At 39.3% G+C, this 23040-nt stretch overlaps 3 protein-coding genes across 3 annotated transcripts; all 3 read right to left on the bottom strand.

Moving 5' to 3' along the window:
* Window positions 1–407: 407 nt before the first annotated feature.
* On the bottom strand, window positions 408–2651 carry LOC306973978 (arrestin domain-containing protein 3-like; the record flags this gene model as incomplete). Its single annotated transcript, XM_079571082.1, has 6 exons — window positions 408–521; window positions 693–934; window positions 1287–1377; window positions 2011–2158; window positions 2251–2311; window positions 2396–2651. The coding sequence occupies 6 exons, from the start codon at window positions 2649–2651 to the stop codon at window positions 408–410; spliced, it is 912 nt and encodes a 303-aa protein (XP_079427208.1).
* A 1986-nt stretch (window positions 2652–4637) lies between these two features.
* Window positions 4638–8630, bottom strand: LOC306973888 (arrestin domain-containing protein 3-like; the record flags this gene model as incomplete). Its single annotated transcript, XM_079570962.1, has 6 exons — window positions 4638–4946; window positions 6563–6819; window positions 6904–7000; window positions 7519–7669; window positions 7884–7941; window positions 8225–8630. The coding sequence occupies 6 exons, from the start codon at window positions 8628–8630 to the stop codon at window positions 4638–4640; spliced, it is 1278 nt and encodes a 425-aa protein (XP_079427088.1).
* Window positions 8631–9452: 822 nt separating this feature from the next.
* LOC306973815 (uncharacterized protein) lies at window positions 9453–22108 on the bottom strand (the record flags this gene model as incomplete). The annotated part of the gene is made up of 13 exons (XM_079570840.1): window positions 21802–22108; window positions 21569–21613; window positions 21434–21494; window positions 21141–21291; window positions 19861–19957; window positions 19520–19776; window positions 18791–19085; window positions 17547–17665; window positions 17383–17479; window positions 15142–15398; window positions 10798–10894; window positions 10139–10395; window positions 9453–9767 (listed from the first exon to the last, which is right to left on the bottom strand). The coding sequence occupies exons 1-13, from the start codon at window positions 22061–22063 to the stop codon at window positions 9453–9455; spliced, it is 2310 nt and encodes a 769-aa protein (XP_079426966.1). The 5' UTR covers window positions 22064–22108.
* Window positions 22109–23040: the final 932 nt, after the last annotated feature.

Here is a 23040-nt window from a genome sequence, read left to right as displayed (position 1 = left end):
CATATAGGCAGCAGGAACAATAAAACTAATGCATATAACCTTACATGTTGCTTTGAAGTGTATAATAAATTATTTTCATCACTTCGATTGCCTGTTCACTGCGGTTTATATCTGTGTTTTTGTTTTTCCGGCAGAACAAATATAATTGGTATTTTAATAGTTTATTTGTTTGTTTGATCCAACCCTTGAACTATTCGAATCCCACAAAAAAAATAAAAGACAAAACAAATTTCATAACTTCACATATTTTCAGCTTTTCACGTGACACAAGTCAGTCACAAGTGACTGTGAAGCACAGGTGCAAACAGCTGTGCTATTATGATATTTAACCTGCACACCTGGTTTATAGGGTACAATGATTTGAACACCTTTAACATGCTAAAACACCCAAATATGCTTTGGAGTGACTAGGCAAACAAACTCTCTCTCTGTTTATGCTCTTCCAACATCTTGGACTCACTCATCACAATGATTGGTAGCTTGACCTCTGCTTTGCCTATTAGGGAAACATCCAGGGCCACCTGCAAAAGAAGACACACTTTTTACAATGGGGCGATTGGAATATGGCTAAAGCAAAAGCATAATGTATGTTAAATGTAATAAAGAGGAGATGACATGTGTTTTCCCCTCTGCTCTGGTCATAAATTCGTAATTGATGAATAAATGAATGACTGTCATAATGAATGTCATACCTTGAGCCTGTACTCCAGTTTGAGTATGTTGCAGCTGAGGAGAGTTGAAGGGAGAAGTTCAGGGATGTGCAGAACTTTGGTGTCGTTGAGCTGCATTCTGGGTCCTACTGGCTGCCCTTTCTCTTTTATTATATCCTTAGTGTAGACCTTCCTCTTCAGTTTTGTATAGAAACACTGCTTCTCGTAGAGGTAGTACTTGGGTGTGATTGTATTGTTTGAGTTGTTGATAATTTCAGCTTGAACTTCAAAAAAAAAAAAAAAAAATTATAGACTTGCTTTGTAGATTTTTTGTTGCAAGAAGATAGTTTGTTACAGCCAATACCATAAATGCATACACATTCAGTATAATAAATATTTGTTACACTTAAATGGAATATATACATATTCTGTCATTTCATTTATGGATTCATTCTTGCACTTTTATCTCCCTATTACTGAGCTGGCACATACGTCCTGCTCTCATTCAGATTCCTCGCTATTCCTTCCCCTTTGTTGTGAATTGTAATCCCTTGGGGAAGTCCTAACATCAATATACACCGAGTCTACATGCTCATCTCATGTATTTGGCCTGTATTCAGAGATGTTCTTTTGTACCTTGTAAATATCCCATCCTCTTTATGTGAACGTTCAAAATCACTTTCCCAGATGAAAGCAACTTCTTCTCACTGCAACCATATTGAGGTTTCTGTTAAAAATAAGACATGTATTAATTATTATCCTTGTACATTTGTACATGCTGTATTATATAACACTATAGCAAAAAAAGAAGTGGATGCAGTATATAGTACTGAAGACGGTTAAATACATTTACTATTTCTAGTACTGAGTTATTAGTTCAAAGGAAACTATCCTAAACAACATCAACTCCCTCTAATAATTTAAAACAAATTAGTAAAACTTTCAAGTTTCATTTGGTCAGACCCTATGGTTTAGAGATGTTGAAATCTTTACCTTTACAGGTTTCAGTCGCCATCTGCAGGCCGTCGTCAGAAGTATCACCGATTTGGGGTGAAGTGTCACTTATCAGCTGTTCTTCCCTCCAAGGCGTGGCCAATCCCCCGGTGGTCTCAGGGCGACGGGGGCGTGATCTCTGGAGAAGGACATCCCAGGTGTGGGACAGGAGAAACGCTCCTTCAGTACAATTGATGTTGTCGGTGCTCCGTTTCCTGAGACCCACTCTGGTCAGGACCGTCAGACTGGCCAGATATTAGAAGGAAGAACAGCTGATAAGTGACACCTGATTCTGATGACCGCCTGCAGATGGCGGCTGGCAAAACAAACTGCATGATGTACATTTAAACAGTTAAATACTGCGTACTACTAGATCAGGCGTAGACAGGTCCTCATTGTAAACAATATAGAATTCTTCTTTAGCTTTACGATCCAACTTCATAGATCTGCTCGCCCTTGCTTCCAGCCGATAAATTATTCTTCCATGTTTACCCGTGAAGGAAGATGGTAACTCCCTGCAAATATGACATAAAAAATATGAGCAAATTGTTTATTTAAAAGAATAAAATCATGAATTTGATACGTTCTATTTGATAAGTTCACATACTTATTTGGTATTTCAAAGGTAAAAGGGAACAAATGCCTCCCTGCAGGTATTACTTTAGAAGCTAGAAAAGAGAGTTGTTGAGTAAAGACCTACTGAAACAAACATTAATGCATCTGCTATGACAAATATGAAAATCAGAACTTACCAGAATTTGTATCATCCAGTAGACATTTTTCCTCTGAGAAGTATTTTTCATTTGCGTAATATGTTATGTGTAATCTAGGTCCATAGTGTTCAGTCCACTTTACTGATGCTTTCCCCTTGGCCTTGATGGAGAGACTCTTGATTTTGGTCTCTTTGGCAAGCTCCAGGATCACGTTCCCCGTGATTGTATCTCCTCTTGCAAACACATTGTCCTTGTTGTTTGCATCGTACTCAATTGAGAGGCTGTCAATGGTCATTTTCTAAACAAACTCAACGTGCTCGCTGAAACACTGCTTTTATTCCTGGTTTATGACAGTCACATGTGCTGCTGCTTGCGCAACATTTGCCATGACACCATGTTTACAGCCTTTTATTACGGAAGATAACAATCAAGCTCTGAAGTTCAAAGGCTAACATGCAGATATACAGATATATGTGGCACAGCATTATTATATGAGTGCAGTGTTTATTTTGCCGACTAATATATCTAGTCATAATTTTAGACAAAGTAATATGTTTGCTGACTAAAACTAAAATCATTCAAACTTCCACTGACAGTCTGAAAGAGCCTCAAATCATTAAAACAGCAGCTTTGAGCTTTGTTTTTGTACTAGAGAGGACCTTGATTAAGTTTAAGTAAGTAAGTGTTTTATTGTTAATGTACAAGCGTACAACGAAATAGTGTTCAGGTGTCAGCCCTGAGCTGCTGCGGCTGAGCCGCGCTGCCACTGTGTGTAAACCTGACCCGCATGACCATAGAGGTCGGGGAAACTGTAGCACCCAGAAGAAACCTGGCTGTCTGCCCCCTGTCTCCTCTGAAACGGTACAACGCCTCCTGGGTTTGTACCTGTTTCAGAGCGTGGTGTCCTGCACTGGTCAGTTCCTCCACCTCCTCCTTCCTCCTGCATACAAATAAACTTGCCTTGCCTTGCCTAATAACATTTATTGCCCAGCTCACTCACCTATCTGGGATCTTGAATGAAAAAGGAAATACATGTCTGCCTGATAAAACAACCCAATGCTGTGTTCAGACCGCACGCTTCTTGGGCTTCAAGCATCAAGACGCTCTGGACGTGCATCTGCTCAGTGTGTAGCTCTTGCCTGAAAAATAACTGCTGTTTGGGGGCTAACTAGTCCCTCTTTGCCACTGCTATGCAGGTCCGGATCTACGGGGGTGCAAAAGGGTGCATTGCAACCTCATTTTGAAATGTTTGCACCGTCAGTTTAAATGGCATCCAAATGTATTTTAATTGCCAGAAACTGTGTTTGCACCCTCAGTGAATTTGCTGCTGCTATGGTTTATGGTTCTTTAACTATACCCCCATGGTCAACACCAGGATCTCCCCAGTATTTAAACCTATATCCAGCTCATACGCTACATTATTTGTGCCGCCTGGAAGTGGCTAGACTAGGTTAGCCCAGTTAGCTTGTTACAATCGCCTATAGCTCATTGTTGATTAAAAGTATGCAATAAACCACAAATGCGTCAAGCTCAGTCGGCTCAGTGTGTGATCGTCATAAAGGCTGCTTTATGTAGTTGCCGGCTTTACTGACGTTATACAGTAGTGCATAATACTTCATGGGATCAATGCAAGCTAGCTGTTAGCTTTTAGCATCAGCAAGCTCAGTGTGTGATCATTGTTAAAATTGACTTTATCCGTGCATTTTTCTGGTTTTCACATGATTGATCGGAGCTTTAGCTTGTAGCATTAGCTTTCTCCAGAGGGAATGCTCCGGGCGGGCATCAAGGCCCAAACACATTCCCAGCGCAGATCCAGCCACTTAAATAACTTTTATCTCCTTTAAAACCTCTAAAATGATTCTTCCATTTATCACATCTCCATTTAAGAAACGATTGTTGCTGTTGATGGCACCATATTCAATGAAGAAATTATGAATGGTCATTGTCTCGAGACCAGGTGCAATACGTTCACATGTTTGCCTATTGAGAGGCCACATCTGTTTGCTAATAATGCAGCGTCGCGTCACAGTCACATGCTTTTCATATCCAATGATATCACAGACCAGCTTAATAGAGATTTAAGGTGTATAAAGGTAACTCACTGGAAAAGTACTACTAATAGAAATCAGTGATTCTCTCACGCCAATATACTGTATAAACAATAAATTTCAAATGAATTGTCATTTGAAAAACATAGACCACAACAATTACAATGTAAAAAAAACTAAATATGCATTGTAATGCAATGTAATTTATCGACATATGCTGGTTAAAAAACATACTAAGGCGTTTGACCATATTCTGGAAGAGAAGGATAGAGTTCATAAGACGTATATGGAGGAGGGGGGTCTGAGGCGTTCACTGGGGGAGCTGAAGGCGGGGCCAATGCTGTTGGCTGTGAAGGGAGATACTGTGGCCCAGGCAGGGGCGCATATGGCATGGGGCTATGGTAAGGAGCGTTACCATAAGCCCCCAATCCAAAGTCTGAAGCAGCCAGTGGCGGTCCCTGGGCAGGGAACTGGTGAGCACGTAGAATCGCGATGGGGAATTTGATTTCTGGGTCAGAGGCATATTTCACATTCAGGTAGACCTGCAATACATATTCTGTTAGGATCTCAACATTCAGGACTCAATTAGCTGTATTTGATTTATGTATTTTTTTTTGCAAATTAAGGTTATTACTTTCTTATTTTAGGTTTCCAATCAACTTGCCTGAAAATATTCATTAATTATATATTGTGGGCAAATTGGAGGTAAATAAAGTGTAAATAAAGTGTCTCATAACAAAGGCTGTTTCCCAAGCCTATGTACCTTGCCTTGCTGTTGGAAGGCTCTACTCACTTCCTTCCAGTCCAAGGCAAGTGTCCTGCCTTGGTCCAAAAAGGGCTGCTATTGGAACACACTTCAGAGGTAAAGGAAGTGACGTCACATCATAAAAAAGGTAGATATGTTTCATCCAGGGGAGAGGGGAGGGTCTGCTGAGGAAGCGCGAGGGATGGAAGTAATTATGTTTTTACTGATTAAAAATAAAGAAATAAAAGCGGTCAGACGATGAAAACCATCAGAAAATACACAATAAAATTCGAAAGGGGGACTAAAAACTTAAGAAATACAATGTGCCTTATATGAATAAAATTAAATCAATGCCCATGAAACAAATAAGTAATTTGCTGCCCCATGAAGCAGTGAAAAATTCTTGAATGTTTGAATCAAATGATATAAATTTAAAGTTAAAGGAATAGGTCACCGTTTTTACATACTGAGAGATGTTCTTACCTTAGACGGCGATATGAACTCCGTCAGCACAGTAAAGTGAAGATATTACTGCACAGATTTCGAACTACTGCTGGTATTTTTACGCCTTACAATATAGTTCCCCTTTTTATCCGCTTAGAAAATCCACATTGTTTATTTTTGTTTAATTATACGTTTGTAGTGTAGCACTTCACGCAACCATATTTAATAAGGGAAAACGTGGAAGAGCTCGGGAGATTCTATCTTCACCTCGTTTGGAGCTATAGTGGAGAGGAGGAGAGGCTAAATGCTAACGCCATCTGTGCTGTGTTTACGTGACAGAAGGCAAGCGTGAAGACCAGACAGGTACAAAAGAACTCATCTAAGGTAAGAACATATCTCAGTATGTAAAAACGGTGGCCTATTCCTTGAACAAAACAAATTGTAAATTCAGTTTTAAAAGACAAAAACCTATAATGTATTATTTGACTAAATCTTGACCAAAAAAAAAAGACTCCCACAAGCAGAATGAACACTGGATGTGGAGGATTAAACAAGTCAAGTGCTTTTACAAGTCACACAAGCCAGCACCATCGTTTTTTTCCATTTCATTTTTTCTTGAGAGCTGTGTTGCATTATGGGTGATTTTGGCTGGAGCAAGCCAGCAAAGGCTACACTGGTGTATCCTTGTAAATTAGCCACATGCCTCCGGACGACTTGGAACAGCACTTGGGCGGCGAGTGATGATGTAGATGCCTTACCACGCCCACTTCAGACGAAGGCAAGGCAAGGTACCTAGGCTTTGGGAAACAGCCCTAGTATTCATATACAGTATCATGTATATCATTTATACCTGTGAGGATATATATATATGCCTGTTAATGTGTAACTCTAGCTTTATGTGGCAATTGTGAGATGGGTGATGGGCCTTCAACAAGTTCTTTCAAAGCTTTTGCCAGATTTGAAACTTACCCTGAGTCTGTGCTCGACTTTGAGGATTTCACAGTTGTGGATGGATGGCTCCATGTCATGAGGGATGTTGATGAGCTGAGTGACTTTCTGGCTGCTGGAGGGAGGGATGGGCACCCCCACCTCTTTGACCAGGTCTTTGGTATAGAGTCGTCTTTTGCCTCGCGCAAAGAAGCTGTGTTTGCTGTACAAACAAAACTTTGGCCTGATTTCTCGAGAGGAGTTGTTCTCAATGGCTGCAAATACCTTTATGCTGTCACCTGCAAAACAAAAAGCAGTGTGAAAAATAATTACTAATTGTTGACATATGTACCAGTAAAACGATGCGTCAGTCTCTTGCTCACCTTGGTAAAACCCTGCTTTTTCAATATCCACATCCATTGACACAGTTCCAGAATTAAGAAGTTTTAGTTTCTTGTCTTTAGATTCGTGCTGTGGCGCCTGAAGAAAATGGAGAATGAATGGGGTAGCAATGTTAAACTCATAATAAAAGGACAATTTGGAAGGTTGCAATTATCAAATCCCAACGACTGCAAGTATTTGGGCAGTTCAATACATGCGTCAATTGATGTTTATCCCAGTGGGTGCCCAGTCAAACAACCAAACCAAAACAACAACAAAAATAATAGGGGTTGAGGGTTGGCCTCAATCTCGCAAACTCCTGTTTAAAAGTTGGACACTCTCCTTGTTGAAATTCAGTGAGAAAGAGTAAAGAAAGTGATTTCGTGATTTACATTACAATTTTGAATGAATGAAATCTTGTTTTGTATATTTTGTCACTTGTTTTCAGACTGATTGTCGCTGCAAACTAGCCATTACAAACCTGGCTGGAATATGACACTGACAAGAACCTGTCGCGATTCATGCAAATACTTAACAAAGCCTTTAAATTTGCATTGAGACCAGACATACATGCAAGCAGCTGGAATGTGAGGAATTCATATGGGACAAGCCTATACCTTGAGCTCAGGGTTGTGATCCATGGTGTCCTGTGTCACATAGTTGAGATTTACTGTGTTTTTTGTGGGAATCCTCATTGATCGGCTCAGCTTCGCCTCAAGCAAATAGACAATTTTACCAACTACATCATGGTATGAGGAGGGTGTGGGCCTACCAAAAAAAAAGATGTGTTTCGGATGCATTTTTACAATACAAAATATGTTTTGCTTTTTATACTTCACTGTACACTAGGAATGCCGATATAATTGAAATTACCAAAACATTACTAGTACTTCCAGTACAGAGCCTATTGTTCTGAGCTGTTGCTAGACATTACTGTACAGGTTTGTATTTTGGTTGTTCTGCTATATAACAACATACTCACTGCACTGGGAATTGGAAGGTAAATGGGAAGATGTGGCGCCCAGGAGGAAGAACTGAGTCTGAAAAACAACATAAGTTTTAGCACAAATTTGAGAATAAAAACAAAAAAATAATAAAATAAATACATCAAAAAAGCCATATCAATGGCTCACAAGTTTGTCCATGGGGAGTCGGCCCATTAGACCGACGTCTCATTAGTCCGAAAATGTCCCATTGAGGAGGTGTTGAAAAATAAAAATAGTAAAAATTTAAAAAATGTAACGCCTATGATAAAACTCTCCATTATTTCTGTTGTAAACATGAAAACATTTTTTTTTTTTTTATGCTCTGCAGTTCAATTACCGGTTTTGTTTTTGTCTTCCATGAAGTGATGCTTGACGCTAAAGTACTTGTCCTTAGAGTGATACACAACTGTTCTTTTTCCATGTCGCTCGGTCCACCGAACTTCTGCTTTCCCCTTGAACTTTATGGAAAGACACTGCACCTCGCACTCTTTGGCCACTTCCAGCTCCACTTGGCCGGACACGGAGTCGCCGCTGGTGAAAGTATTGCTTTCATTGATCGGATTATAAGAAACTTTCAGACTCTTCACGGTGCTCGACATTTTGAACGCTATCTGCTGATTTCCTACTGCTTGGTCGTTAATCAGTTGCGTAAACTCCCCGTTACTGAAAGCGTCTCCTCTTGGATACCGGAAGCGCGTGGGACCTCGCCCTGCAGCAACAGGACCTGGAAAGCAGCCTATCATGTTGTATGTTGTATGTTTGGCAATACAATATGACATATGCATTATCTAATTATGCTTTTAAGAAAATCACACATTACAGGGAGAAGATAAGAAAAGAAAAAAGTGAAATGATTATAAATAAGAGAGTTATTTAAATCAAAAATGTAATTATATATAAAGCATATATTCACCTTTTTTACTTGGGAGATTCTCTATAGTTTTAAAGTAATATTTTAATATTCCTTTGAAATGAAATATATTTGGTTTACCTTTTGACCATTTTCTAGAATGAATATACTACTAGCCATACAGGATTAAAAAATATGAATAGTAATATTCAAGTTCACACCAAAAATATATAGGAACATTCATAAAATAGATGCAACACAGTTTCTTATTCAATATTACAGAATGTACAATGATCACAGTTATTCAAATAAACTAAATGAATAATTTTATAGTTAACCTATGAAACCTTATTATTAACAATACCTACCATACTATTATTATTACTACCATACACTATTATTATAAACCCTGATTTTTTTTTCCCAACCAATGTTTATGAAGATATTATTTAAAAAGAATTTACATCGGGGTGTTGTTATTGCTTTTTTTTTTTAATCCATCTAAAAATATATCTGAGGGGGAAAAAGTCCTTCCTCATGCAGCCGTGAAGATTTTTTTATTCTCTCAATTATCTTTTGAGCACACAATATTTTTTTTCTCCCTGTGGGGAACTTTAGCGGCTCCGTAAATAAGACAAGATACACATTTTATTCATTTGGTTTATAGTTTCACTTTTATTGTGTGTACTGTATTGCTGTTTAATCATTGTAACATTTAAAACTGGCTCCTGTACTGGTCGGTGTGTTGGTAGGAGGGGTAAAAGGCATGTGCCCCATAGGGAGGGGGGTCATCTGAAGCCTGAGCAGATTGGTCATGCAGTGCCGCACTCTGAACGGGCAGCGCAGAGACCGAGACAGGCGGATAGCGCTGAACCTCGTGATAGCTGCTTTGAGCTGAAGCCTCAAATGCCTTTGCTTTCTCTGACTTTGCTGACTGTTTTTGCGCCGTTGTAGTGGTACTTTGCTCAGGTAATATCACTATGGGTAACTTGACCTCAGGGTTAGTGGCACATTTGATGTCCAGGTGGATCTGAAAAAAACCAGAATAAAGCCATGACCTCGATCCTGCATCCACTTGAGCAGAGCTATATATGCAGTATCTAGCACCGTGTTCATAATCAAAATCCTGTGAATTCAGCCGACTTAATCTGTAATGTATTCTGCAAACTACAAGGACCTTTTCCAGTCCAAATCATTTTATAGCACAATTTATAAACACCAGTTCTCAAAATGCTACGCAAAAATATATAAAAGCTGTTCTGGATTTAGTTACGTTCACATAGAGTTAGAGTTAATTACTTTTTAATTTTGTCAGTAACAAATTCTTCACAATTCTTGCACTATTATTACATGACAATTAAAAGCACTTCTTGCACCATTTTATAGCAGTAGAATGATTACCTTGAGTCTGTACTCCAGCTTGATGATGCTACAGTTGAGTATTGAGGGGGACAGTTCTTTTGGGACAGTGATGGTCTTGGTCACAGTTTTGTTACAGCCAGACTCCACCACGTCACACTTCTCCTTCAGGACGTCCTTCGTGTTCATTCTCCTTTTGCCCTGGGCAAAGTAACTCTTCTTTCTGTACAAGACGAACTTGGGCTTGACCGCACGAGATGACTGGTTTTTGATCTCAGCTGTAACCTGCAGAGCCTCTCCTAGGAAAAACATGATCATTTTGTTATTCACAAATTATGCATGTGGTTAGTATGTCACTGTATGACCCAGATACAGTATGTGGTAAAGTGTAAAGCCCCACGTATGAATTGGGAATGTATCATGTTTTGAAACCACTATGTTAGTGTGACTTCGATACAGTACAACCTATTCAATATACTCTAAGCGCAACGTTTAAAATTAGTTATGAGACTTAAAGAATACCTAGTAGGTCGTCCTGCTATGAGGAAATTGCTTGAACAGTAAATCTAATTTGCTACTGTGTTTTTAATTAGTGTCTGCAAATAGTACACAGTTATTAACCAGTATTGAACAGCAAATGTTCTCTCCTATATGACGAACATATTCTATTTAAAACAAACTGTACTTAAATGTTTTCTTACCTTGCCAGTATCCCAACCTCTCAGTGTGGACATCAATAGCAACAGTTCCAGATCCAAAAGCACTTATGGTTTTGTCTTTGCAGCCGGTCTGAGGCTCCTAAAACACACTCTTGATTATGAAGACAGCAACACTGCACTGTGTTTAGCTTAAAATAGTGTGTACCAGCAGTCCAGGTATGTCCATGTCAGCGCTTGAGACAAATGTGAAGTGTGTCTTGGCAGTTTTGGTCAACTGCATGGACTGCTTCAGCTCTGCCTTCAACTTGTGCACGATTTTACCAACTGTGGATTGAAAAGTGGATGGCATCTTTCTGCAATTCAAAGACACTACTGAAATATCTGTCCGTATGTATCTGGGACTTTTAGATATAGACGGACAGAAGGCCTGGAGGGTGAAGGCATCAGTGGTGCCCGTGGTCGTTGGGGCACTCAGGGCAGTGACTCCCAAACTGGAGGAGTGGCGACATATGGATCATCTGGCTCACATTGTAAAACATGAGACATCAATTTCACCCAAGGATTGGCCACTACAGATCTTAACCGCACTGAGAATCATTGGAATGTGCTGGAGAAGGCTTTACCCAGAGGTCACACTCTCCCATACAAGATCTTGGTAACGATATAATGTACCCCCAGTTGGAAATACAAACTTTTTTTTTTTTTTAAACAATGCCACAGCAAATGTGTGCAGTAATCAAAGTTAATGGTGGTACAATGAAATATTTATAATATTACTTTTTTTTTTTAGGTCAAGCAGTGTATATTAAGAATAATACAAATATTTTAAGGAACAAGTTTCTGTGAACAAGTGTAATAATGTAGTGAGAATTAAGATAAGACTCACCTATCAGGAATCTTGAATGAAAAAGGGAACACATGTCTGCCTGGTCCAATGACCTCAGTGCCTAGAAAGGAGAAATGAAACGTAACGCTGGCCTATCTTGAATTGTTCCAAAGCAACTGAAACATACCGTCATTTCTTGTCTTTCTTAGGATGTGATGGGAGACATCATAGTACTTCTCATTAGATGTGTAAACCACATGAACGTTTTGTCCATATTGTTCCTGCCAGCAAACTCGAGCCTGTCCCTGTGCTCTGAAAGTGAGCGTTTGAACTTTTGTCTCCTTTGAAACCTCCAAAATAATTCTTCCATTTATGGTGTCTCCATTTGAGAAGATGTTGTAGCTGTTGATGGCGTCATATTCAATGGAAAAATTACGAATAGTCATCTCTGCTGCTCCAGCAGACGAGCTCAACACACAGGCTGCTGAAAGAATAATTCCCTAGCTCTAGGCAGGTGCAGTAACATGTAGGCCGATGTTGTTGAACTGGTTTGGTAACTGGTAATGCTCAGCCACATTTCTGCTTTAGTCATGAAACTGTGTCATGTGACAATCTCTCATGCCTTTGTTTTCCAATGACACAGGAATATATACATATATATATATATATATGTATATATACATATATATACATATATATACATATACATATACATATATATATATATATATAATATACATATACATATATATATATATATATATATATATATATATATATATATATATATATATATATATATATACTGTATATATATCCCACAAGCAAATGGCAACCTCGAAGAGGTGACAAGGAAAGCGGCTATGGCCAAATACCTCCAACGAGAAAGGCAGGTCCTAAGAAGCCAGCTCAATGGCAAGAAGACGTCCGCCCGTGGAGGGTGAGCAAGAGTTATTTAAAAAAAAAAAAAATATATATATATATATATATATATATATATATACACACATACACACACACACACACACACACAAACTAGGGAACACGTTTCTGTCACAATGTAGTGAGAAATTAGATATTTTATGCAAGACTCATTTATCAGGAATCTTCAGTGAAAAGGGAGCACTGATCGAAAAGCTCTGTTTGCAGAGCCAGCTTTTGCTGAGTCGTTTTGCTTGTTAATCAACGCGTTGTTCCGACAGCGCTCACTCACTCTCCGCCTACTTTGCCTGTAGACTGTTCTCAGTCATGTGACTTTATGTTGGCAATCAGCTGTTTGGAACTGTGCCTATCTAAATATAAATTAAAATGGAACCTCAAATGAATGGACAAAACAAATAATAATACCTGTGTAGTGGTGATTTGCCAACCACAATGACAGACACTGAGAATGGTCTGAACATTTTACATAAAATTGCACTATTCACATTTATTGACGTGCACAATAATAGGTGTCAATAATAGGTGTCTATTAACTCAGCGCTTGACTCCACCCACATCCACAGTTCAAAAGACACGCCGTGGGACCTACTTTTAAAAATACTAATAGTATTGACATTTCTCTTTCGACATGTTTTTGCAATTTTCTCTAATGCCATAAATATCAGTTTATTGTTATCCGAGTATTTTGGCATGTCAGGCTCCTCTCCAAAGGCACAACTCATTTTGGTTTTGTCCTTAACACATAGTTTAGTCAAATTAGTGTTTTGAGCAATCACATTCAAGTTTTGAATTCATCAGGAATAAATGTCCCCCTCTGAGACAGGCACAGGGAATGTTATCTTCCCACTTTTTTTTTTTCATCATAGACGATTCACAGGTTGTGAACCTCTCACTGATAATAACAATTCAGATTTTGGTGGAAATGTTTACCAGAACAAACAAATCTTATGAATTTATGATCAACAAAAATGTTGTTTTGCATCTTTTGTCATTCATTTTTTATTTATTTTATGACTTGCTGTCTGCTATATGTATAATGCTGTTGGTTGAAATAATATCACAAGTGGCTTCATGATTTATGGAAAACAGTAACCAAAGCATTTCAACTTTGCATGTAAGACCTATGTTGTGAAAAAAAACACAGCTTTTTTATGACATAGTGTGTTTCTAAAATGTATTGTGTAATATGTACGCATTAGGATGAGACTGGGTTGCCTGTGCACACAGAAAATGTTGAGTGTGTGCGCCTCTAATGCGTTCGTAGAAAATATTAAAATTACGTTTTTTATCTTAATCATTAAAATACCACATTATTTTCACTGTAAAAAAATGGCAGAAGTCAGCAGGCATAATAAGAAAGCAACATTTTTTATTTTATTTTTTTAAGAATAAGACATCAACTAACAACGAAACAGAAATGGTTTAACCTTTATTGAGTGTAACCTTTGGTAACTGTATTGTAAGAAAGCCACATTGACAACAGGCCCCTGTTCAGGTCAGTGTGGTAGTAGGTGGGGTACAAGGCGTGTGCCCCTAAGAAGGAGGTTCATCTGAAGCCTGATCGCTCTGAACGGGATGGGCAGAGACCTGGACAGGTGCATGGTGCTGGACCTCGTCATAGTTGTTCTGAGGTAAATCCTTCAATGCCTTTGCTTTCTCAGACTGATTTTGCACCGCAGTCATGTTACTTTGCTCAGGCAACAACACTATGGGTAACTTGACCTCAGGGTTAGTTGCAAAATGGATGTCCAGGTGGATCTGAAAAGACAGACGAGTGTCATGATGTTGTCCCTCTACATGAAAATGACACCAGAGCTTCATCAAGGAGGGGGGATCCACTGGATAAGCTGATATTTTACTTTTGCCAACATACTTGGGGAAATAGTGTACAAATTGATAAGGAAACAGGCCCACTTTTAATGGAAGACTGCAAGTAGCACTCAAACGCAAAAACCAAGGTATGGGTTAGAGTTAGTGCAGCTTCCCCTCCCAGACCTTTTGTCTTTCAGTGTCCCAGCAGTGCACACAGAGCTGGGGAAAAAGGCTTTCTCCTTCTCAGATCCCTTCAGCTGGAACAAGCTTCAACAGGATCTGAAACTGTCCAGCCTGGTCAATCTTGGAGAATGTATTGAGTTTTATTATGGTCTGGAAAATGTGTCAAGAGGAAATTGCTGTTGTTTTAACGAGGTTTTTTTGGTGCCATGTTTCGATGTAATGCTGTTTATAAATTATAATAATATAAAACAGGTCTCTTTTGTAAATGAGACATTGAGTCTCAAGGGACAAACCTATAAATAAAAGATAAATAAATAATATAGGCCGGGTCCAGGGTTATGAAGTTACCTGAACAATAAGGCAAAGTTTTGAAAGCTATTTACTCTAAAAATCATTGGTCGCAGAATATATTTTACACTATTCCCCTGTTAAGAAGGGGAATAGCATAATGCTATAGTATAAGTATAATTACCATACAATTTATCACAATCATTATCATCACAATTATCACAATATTATATTCATTACAACATACAGAATTTCATAAAAAAAATAATGTACTCGATCACTCTCTCTATAATAGTGGACATCTTCCACTATTATAGAGTACATTGTGTGATTACCTTGAGTCTGTACTCCAGCTTGATGATGCTACAGTTGAGTATCGAGGGGGACAGTTCTCTTGGGACAGTGATGGTCTTGGTCACAGTTTTGTTACAGCCAGACTCCACCACGTCACACTTCTCCTTCAGGATGTCCGTTGTGTTCACTGTCCTTTTTCCCTGGGCAAAGAAACTCTTCTTTTTGTACAGGACAAATTTAGGATTGACCGCACGAGATGACTGGTTTTTAATCTCAGCGCTGACCTGCAGAGCCTCTCCTGGGAAGGACAACAATTTACTTTTGGTATATCTTGCCACGGTTTTCAAATTTATCAACTGGACAGGGCTATTAGAGTTAAAAAAAAAATACTCCTGGGTGACTGAGAACTTTCACAAACAGCTCAAATGAATTGTTGCAATACGAAGTAACAAAAGAGCATCATTGAAGACAAACAAATAAACAAAAAACAGACTTGAAGTTGCATTATGAATCTTTTTTAGTGGCACTGTTGAGTTACAAAATTTGAAACTCAGTCTGAAACAATAAGGTTTCTGTTTGTGAGAATATGATTTATAATAAACATAATAATAGGGTGGCACGGTAGCGCAGTGGTTAGTGCTCTCGCTTCACAGCTAGAAGGTCCGGGTTCGATTCCCACCTGCACGGGGCCTTTCTGTGTGGAGTTTGCATGTTCTCCCTGTGTCTGCGTAGGTTTCCTCCGGGTACTCCGGTTTCCCCTACCACTAAAAAACATGCACAACAGGCCAGGATGAATGATGTGTGTGAGTGAATGTATGATGGTGGTCAGAGGGTCCGTTGGCGCAGACATGTGTAGTCGCGAAAGCGCTTCTGACAGTCTCCCCCAGGGGAAACTGAAGCTACAAACGTAGCTTTCCACCACCGAGTATGGAGTGAATGTACAATTGTCTCATGTAAAGCGCTTTGTGACTATGTCTGTGAAAGGCGCTATATAAATAAAGATCTTCTTCTTCTAATAATAATAATCATAATAATGGCTTACACTTGTATACAAGTATTACCAAGTTTCTCAAAACACTACCCTGTAGTCATTATTTATTCACTCCATACTCAGTGGTGGTAAGCTACTGTTGCAGCCACAGACTGATGGAAGTGAGGTTGCCAGTCTGTGCCATCGGCCCCTTCGACCACCACTCACTCACACTCTCAATTATTCTGGCCTATTGTACATGTTTTTTGTGGTTGGGAAACCTGGGGGAAACCTACACAGACACAGGGAGATCATGCAAACTCCACACAGAAAGGCCCCGTCCAGGTGGACGTCACTCGTAGTAGTCAGTTGTCAGTCATAGTACTGCAGAATCTAATCGACCTCAGCATTGCAGTTGTGATAACAAATGTGACCATAAACTCCCTCACTGCATCACTGTATCCAAGAGATGTTCAAATCCAGAGAGACTGCAACCTCAGATGAACCGGTACTTCAGAAAACAAAATTTCTGATGTTGCTGCTTTTAAATAGCTTAGTCACAGGGTTTAACGACATATGCAAAGATTGTACTATTTTGTGCTTTGTTGTCTTACACAGCACAAAATAATATAGCTTGTTAACTTAGAACTGTCTGAACAAAGTTTACAAGTAAAATTGTCTTAATTTATATAGAGCTTTTATCCAAAGCGCTTTACAGCAAAGAACCACTCACATTCACACTCTTATTCATACACCAATGTACGCAGACACTGGAGGCAAGGAGGGTAAGTGTCTTGCCCAAGGACACTGACAGTGTGCATCTGCAGGAGACGGGATTTAAACCTTCACCCTTCGACCCATCATGAGCCGACCCGCTCTACCATCTGCACCACTGTCGCATACATACAGAAGTTAACATGCTCTGTATGTATTTAATTTAAAATGTAGGTTTAGGTTTTAATTGTAAACTTCCATGAACTAAACAATACAGACTAATCGAAATGTAAAGTGGATGATTTAGTTCCACTAACAGTATTTTTGAAACTACTATTTTGTCTTAAAAGATCAAAGATGTCAGAAGATTTTGATTGTTAATTTATTGATCTGAATCGAAATTGAAGTTCTTGCAAACCCTTGATGTGGCACAGGGAGGGTTAGGGAAGGGAGGGAGTTCAGCTTCCTGATAGCCTGGTGGATAACACTGTTCTTCAGTTGACTGGACCTGTGGATTGCGCAGTCCCCTCCCTGAAGAGACTGTGTGATCACAGGTGATTCTGAAGGCTTTGTGGGTGAGACGGGTGGAGCACATTACCTTGCCAGTATCCCAACTTCTCAGTGCGGACATTAATAGCAACTGTTCCAGATCCAAAAGCACTAATGGTTTTCTCTTTGCAGCCGTTCTGAGGCTCCTAAAACACACATACTTTAAGTGACTGAAACTGCAGTACAGCAGTATATTAATTAATGTATATGTACCAGCAGTCCAGGTATGTCCATGTCAGCACTTGAGAGAAATGTGAAGTGTGTCTTGGCAGTTTTGGTCGACTCCTCGGAATGCTTCAGCTCTGCCTTCAACTTGTGCACAATTTTGCCAACTGAGGATTTAAAAGTGGATGGCATCTTTCTGCAATTTTAAGACATTTATTTGTAAACTTTACTGTGATGAAGACCTTAAAAATCGCAATAATTCATTTTTTTTTTTAGCATAATTTAAAAAAAATAAAGGATTTCATTAAACTTAACAGCAAAGTCTGTCCAATGCAGGGAAGCCCTTATTCATTACAGATGAGAGACGGCACTAGACAAAAGCAACACTGTACTCTCACTCCCAAGACTATTTTCACACATTTATTAGAGAGGACTGAAAAGTGACGAAGTATGATTTAACTATTTTTCACAATTAATTCAATGAATTAAGTTGAGCTGACCGTCAGAATTTAAGACTCACCCATCTGGGATCTTGAATGAAAAAGGAAATACATGTCTGCCTGAACCAACAACCTTAGTGCCTAGAAAATACACATTAGTTTATTCAATTGCGTAATGCCAAATAAACAGAAAATTACTCACATACCATTTCTTGTCTCGGCGAGGATGGTTTCCGAGACGTCGTAATATTTCTCTTTAGATGTGTAAACCAAATGGAGGTATTGTCCTTGTTGTTCGTGCCAGCAAACACGAGCCTGTCCCTGTGCTCTGAAAATTAGCTCTTGAACTTTTATCTCCTTTGAAACCTCTAAAATGATTCTTCCATTTATAACATCTCCATTTGAGAAAATATTGTTGCTGTTGATGGCATCATATTCAATGGAGAAATTATGAATGGTCATTGTGCCGCACCAGCAGACGAGCTCTGACTAAGACCAGGTGCAATATGTTCCCATGTTTGCCTATTGAGAGGCCACATTTGTTTGTTAATAATGCAGTGTCGTGTCACAGTCACATGCTTTTCATATCCAATGATATCACAGACCAGCTTAACCGGGATTATGACCTTTATTGAAGGTGTATAAAGGTAAATCACTGGAAGAGTACTACTGTTAGACAGGATCAACGACTCTCACGCCAGTACACTGTATAAAATAATTTATTTTAAATGAATCTTCATTTGAAAAACATGGACCATAAAAATTATAATGTAAACTAACTAAATATGACATGCAACATTTTACATAGAATCGACATATACTGGTTAAAAACATACTACTACTACTTTTGACCATATTCTGGAAGAGAAGGATAGAGTTCATAAGACGTATATGGAGGAGGGGGGTCTGAGGCGTTCACTGGGGGAGCTGAAGGCGGGGCAAATGCTGTTGGCTGTGAAGGGAGATACTGTGGCGCAGGCAGGGGCGCATATGGCATGGGGCTATGGGAAGGAGCGTTACCATAAGCTCCCAATCCAAAGTCTGAAGCAGCCGGTGGCGGTCCCTGGGCAGGGAACTGGTGAGCACGTAGAATCACAATGGGGAATTTGATCTTTGGGTCAGAGGCATATTTAACATCCAGGTAAACCTGCAATACATATTCTGTTAGGATCTCAACATTCAGCACTCAATTAGCTGTATTTGATTTATTAATTAGGGTTATTACTTTCTTATTTTAGGTTTCCAATAAACATGGGAATTCAGAGCCTCTTGGGTGGCTTCCTCAAACTTTATTTTTGTGCAATTAGCCTGAAGATCTTATCAGATGTCTTTACAAACGTATTCATTAATTACATATTGTGGGAGAATCTCAGGTAAATAACTTTGTCTCAAAACAAAGTATTCATACACAGTATCATGTATCATGTATTATATATATATATATATATATATATATACACATCATTTATACCTGTGAGGATATATATATGCCTGTTAATGTGTAACTCTAGCTTTATGTGCCAATTGTGAGATGGGCCTTCAACAAGTTCTTTCAAAGCTTTTGCCAGATTTGAAACTTACCCTGAGTCTGTGCTCGACTTTGAGGATTTCACAGTTGTGGATGGATGGCTCCATGTCATGAGGGATGTTGATGAGCTGAGTGACTTTCTGGCTGCTGGAGGGAGGGATGGGCGCCCCCACCTCTTTGACCAGGTCTTTGGTATGGAGCCGTCTTTTGCCTCGCGCAAAGAAGCTGTGTTTGCTGTACAAACAAAACTTTGGCCTGATTTCTCGAGAGGAGTTGTTCTCAATGGCTGCAAGTACCTTTATGCTGTCACCTGCAAAACAAAAAGCAGTGTGAAAAATAATTACTAATTGTTGACATATGTACCAGTAAAACGATGCGTCAGTCTCTTGCTCACCTTGGTAAAACCCTGCTTTTTCAATATCCACATCCATTGACACAGTTCCAGAATTAAGAAATTTTAGTTTCTTGTCTTTAGATTCGTGCTGTGGCGCCTGAAGAAAATGGAGAATGAATGGGGTAGCAATGTTAAACTCATAATAAAAGGACAATTTGGAAGGTTGCAATTATCAAATCCCAACGACTGCAAGTATTTGGGCAGTTCAATAAATGCGTCAATGATGTTTTTCCCAGTGGGTGCCCAGTCAAACAACCAAACCAAAAAAAATTAAAACAATATAGGAGGGTTGGCCTCAATCTCGCAAACTCCTGTTTAAAAGTTGGACACTCTCCTTGTTGAAATTAATTCCACCACACCTATTTTAATGTAATGGACTGACCCGCACTTGCATGTGAGAAAGAGGAAAAGCTTGTTTTGTATATTTTGTTTTGTATATTTTTAGCACTTTGAGGTTTCGTTGAAATGTAAAGTGCAATATAAATAAAATGTATTATTATTATTATTATTTTGTCACTTGTTTTCAACTGGTCGTCAGTGCAACGTAGCCATTACAAACCTGGCTGTAATATGACACTGACAAGAACCCGTCGTGATTCATGCAAAATACTAAACAAAGCCTTTAAACTTTGCATTGAGACCAGACATAGAGTGGGTTGCAAATGTATCCACCCCCTTTGAACTTTGACATTTTGCCACGCTATGGTCCATAAACATAAATATATTTAATTGAATTTTTATGTGAAAGACACACACTAAGGGACACAATCGTGAAGTGAAATTAAATTCATACATGATTTTGATTTTTTATAAATAAAAAAATGAGTGTGTTTTTGGACTTCATGATGCCATTTGCTCCCCAATAATCTCTTAGCAGACCTCTGAGACCATCAGAGAGCAGCTGTATTTGAGCTGACATTAGATCATACACAGGTAGACTCTATTTAGTCATTGGATCAACATGTGATCATATAGGGGGGCTTATGCACATCCCACTTTTCAGTTTTTATTTATAAAAGAAATTCTAGATCATGTTTGAATTCATGTTCCCGATTGTGTGTCAATTAAAGTGTGTCTTTCACATAAAATTTCAATTAAATAAATGTATGTTTATGTTTATGGTCTATAGTGTGGCGAAATGTCAAAAAGTTTTGCAAGCCACTGTACATGAAAGTTAGTCCATAGAAGCTCTATGTACAGGTTGCCTCAAATGCTAAAATGCCTGCAGATTTCTGCCCTGCTGGTGGAATGTGAGGAATTTATATGGGACAAGCCTATACCTTGAGCTCAGGGTTGTGATCCATGGTGTCCTGTGTCACATAGTTGAGCTTTTCAGTGTCTTTCGTGGGAATCCTCATCGATCGGCTCAGTTTAGCCTCGAGCAAATAGACAATTTTACCAGTATCGGCATGAAATGAGGAGGGTGTGTGCCTACCAGAAAAAGAAATAACGGATACGTTTGGATGGATTTTTACAATATGCTTTGGTTTTCATACTGTAAACCTAAATAATTGAAATAACAGCTGTACAGCGTTTGTATTGTGGTTGTTCTGCTTTATACCAACATACTCACTGCATTGGGAACTGGAAGGTAAATGGGAAGATGTGGCGCCCAGGAGGAAGAACTCTGCTGTCTGAAAAACAACTTGTTTCAGCACAAATTTGAGAGTAAAAAAAAAGAAAAAGAAAAAAGAAATCAGTGACTTACATGTTTGTCCGTGTTCTACAGCAAGAAGTCTATCACTGTCGTTTTCTTTGGGAATAAAAAGGAAAGATTTCAGTTTTGGGCATCATGGTTAGGCTACATTAAAGACCCGCAGCACAGGACCAGGGTGATCACCACAGTGATCCTTTTACAAGGTCACGCTTTTCTGACTTTTTGTGCATTAAACGTTCTGCTTGTGTAGTAGCTGATACAATTGGCCTAGTTGTTTCAGTTACCTGTTTTGTCTTTGTCTTCAATGAAGTGATGCTTGACGCTGAAGTACTTGTCCTTAGAGTGATACACGACGGTTGTTTGTCCATGTCGCTCGGTCCACAGAACTTCTGCTTTCCCCTTGAACTTTATGGAAAGACACTGCACCTCGCACTCTTTGGCCACTTCCAGCTCCACTTGGCCGGACACGGTGTCGCCGCTGGTGAAAGTATTGCTTTCATTGATCGGATTATAAGAAACTTTCAGACTCTTCACGGTGCTCGACATTTTGAACGCTATCTGCTCTTTTCCTTTCTGAGTGGGCGTGAGCCAGTTGCGTAAACTCCCCGTTACTGAAAGCGTCTCCTCAGATACGGGAGCGCGTGGGACCCCGCCCTGCAGCAACAAGACTTGGAAAGCAGCCTATCAGTTTTCTTTATCCTAACAATTCTACACTACACGTCCTGGCAGGAGAAAAGGGGAGCGGGCTTTCTACTTCCATGCAAAAAAAGAGGGTGTTTGATAACGCCTATATTCTTATACAAAGCCCGCTGGTAATCTTCAATGCTTCATTGAAGCTGTAGTCTACGCCCACGGTGGTCTGACAAGTATTAGGTTACATTTAGCCCAGTTCCCAAATTAATTTGACGACTCCCACATCTCATACACATCCGTCCATACAGTCGAAACTAACGGTGGGTAAACACACATGAAATTAGAGCCATGGAAAGGTAAATAACACATGCTTTCGTTTGATCACAACTGAGCCTATTTAATTTGAGTCAATAGTCAAAGTGCAGTAGCCTTTGTTTTGCTCTTTCCACTGCGTTTAACTTCCTGTGTGTGTTAGTCTTTGATAGAGAAGAGCTTTTAGTTACAGTTCTTTAAGCAAGTTTACAAGGAATAATATGAACCGCTTCAAAGATCTTACATAAAATATCACTACTTACATATATTGTCATAATCAAAACTATAACATGATTCGCCAATTTAGGTTAGTTTCAGATTAAGCCCAACATAAGTAAGAAAGTAAGTGCTTATTGTCATTGTTCAGGTCAGTCCTGAGCTGCTGCGGCTGAGCCGCGCTGCAACTGTGTGTCAACCTGACCCGTATGACTGTGGAGGACGGGGAAGCTGTAGCACCCAGAAGAAACCTCGCTGTCTGCCCCCGTCTCCTCTGATCCTCTGAAACGGTACACCACCCCCTGGGTTTGTCCCTGTTTCAGAGCGTGGTGTCCTGCACTGGTCAGCTCCCCCACCTTCTC

Source organism: Gobius niger (genome assembly GCF_951799975.1).
Source record: "Gobius niger genome assembly, chromosome: 1".
In the NCBI taxonomy this organism is placed as follows: Eukaryota; Metazoa; Chordata; class Actinopteri; order Gobiiformes; family Gobiidae; genus Gobius; species Gobius niger.
This window is presented reverse-complemented; position numbering and strand designations above follow the sequence as displayed.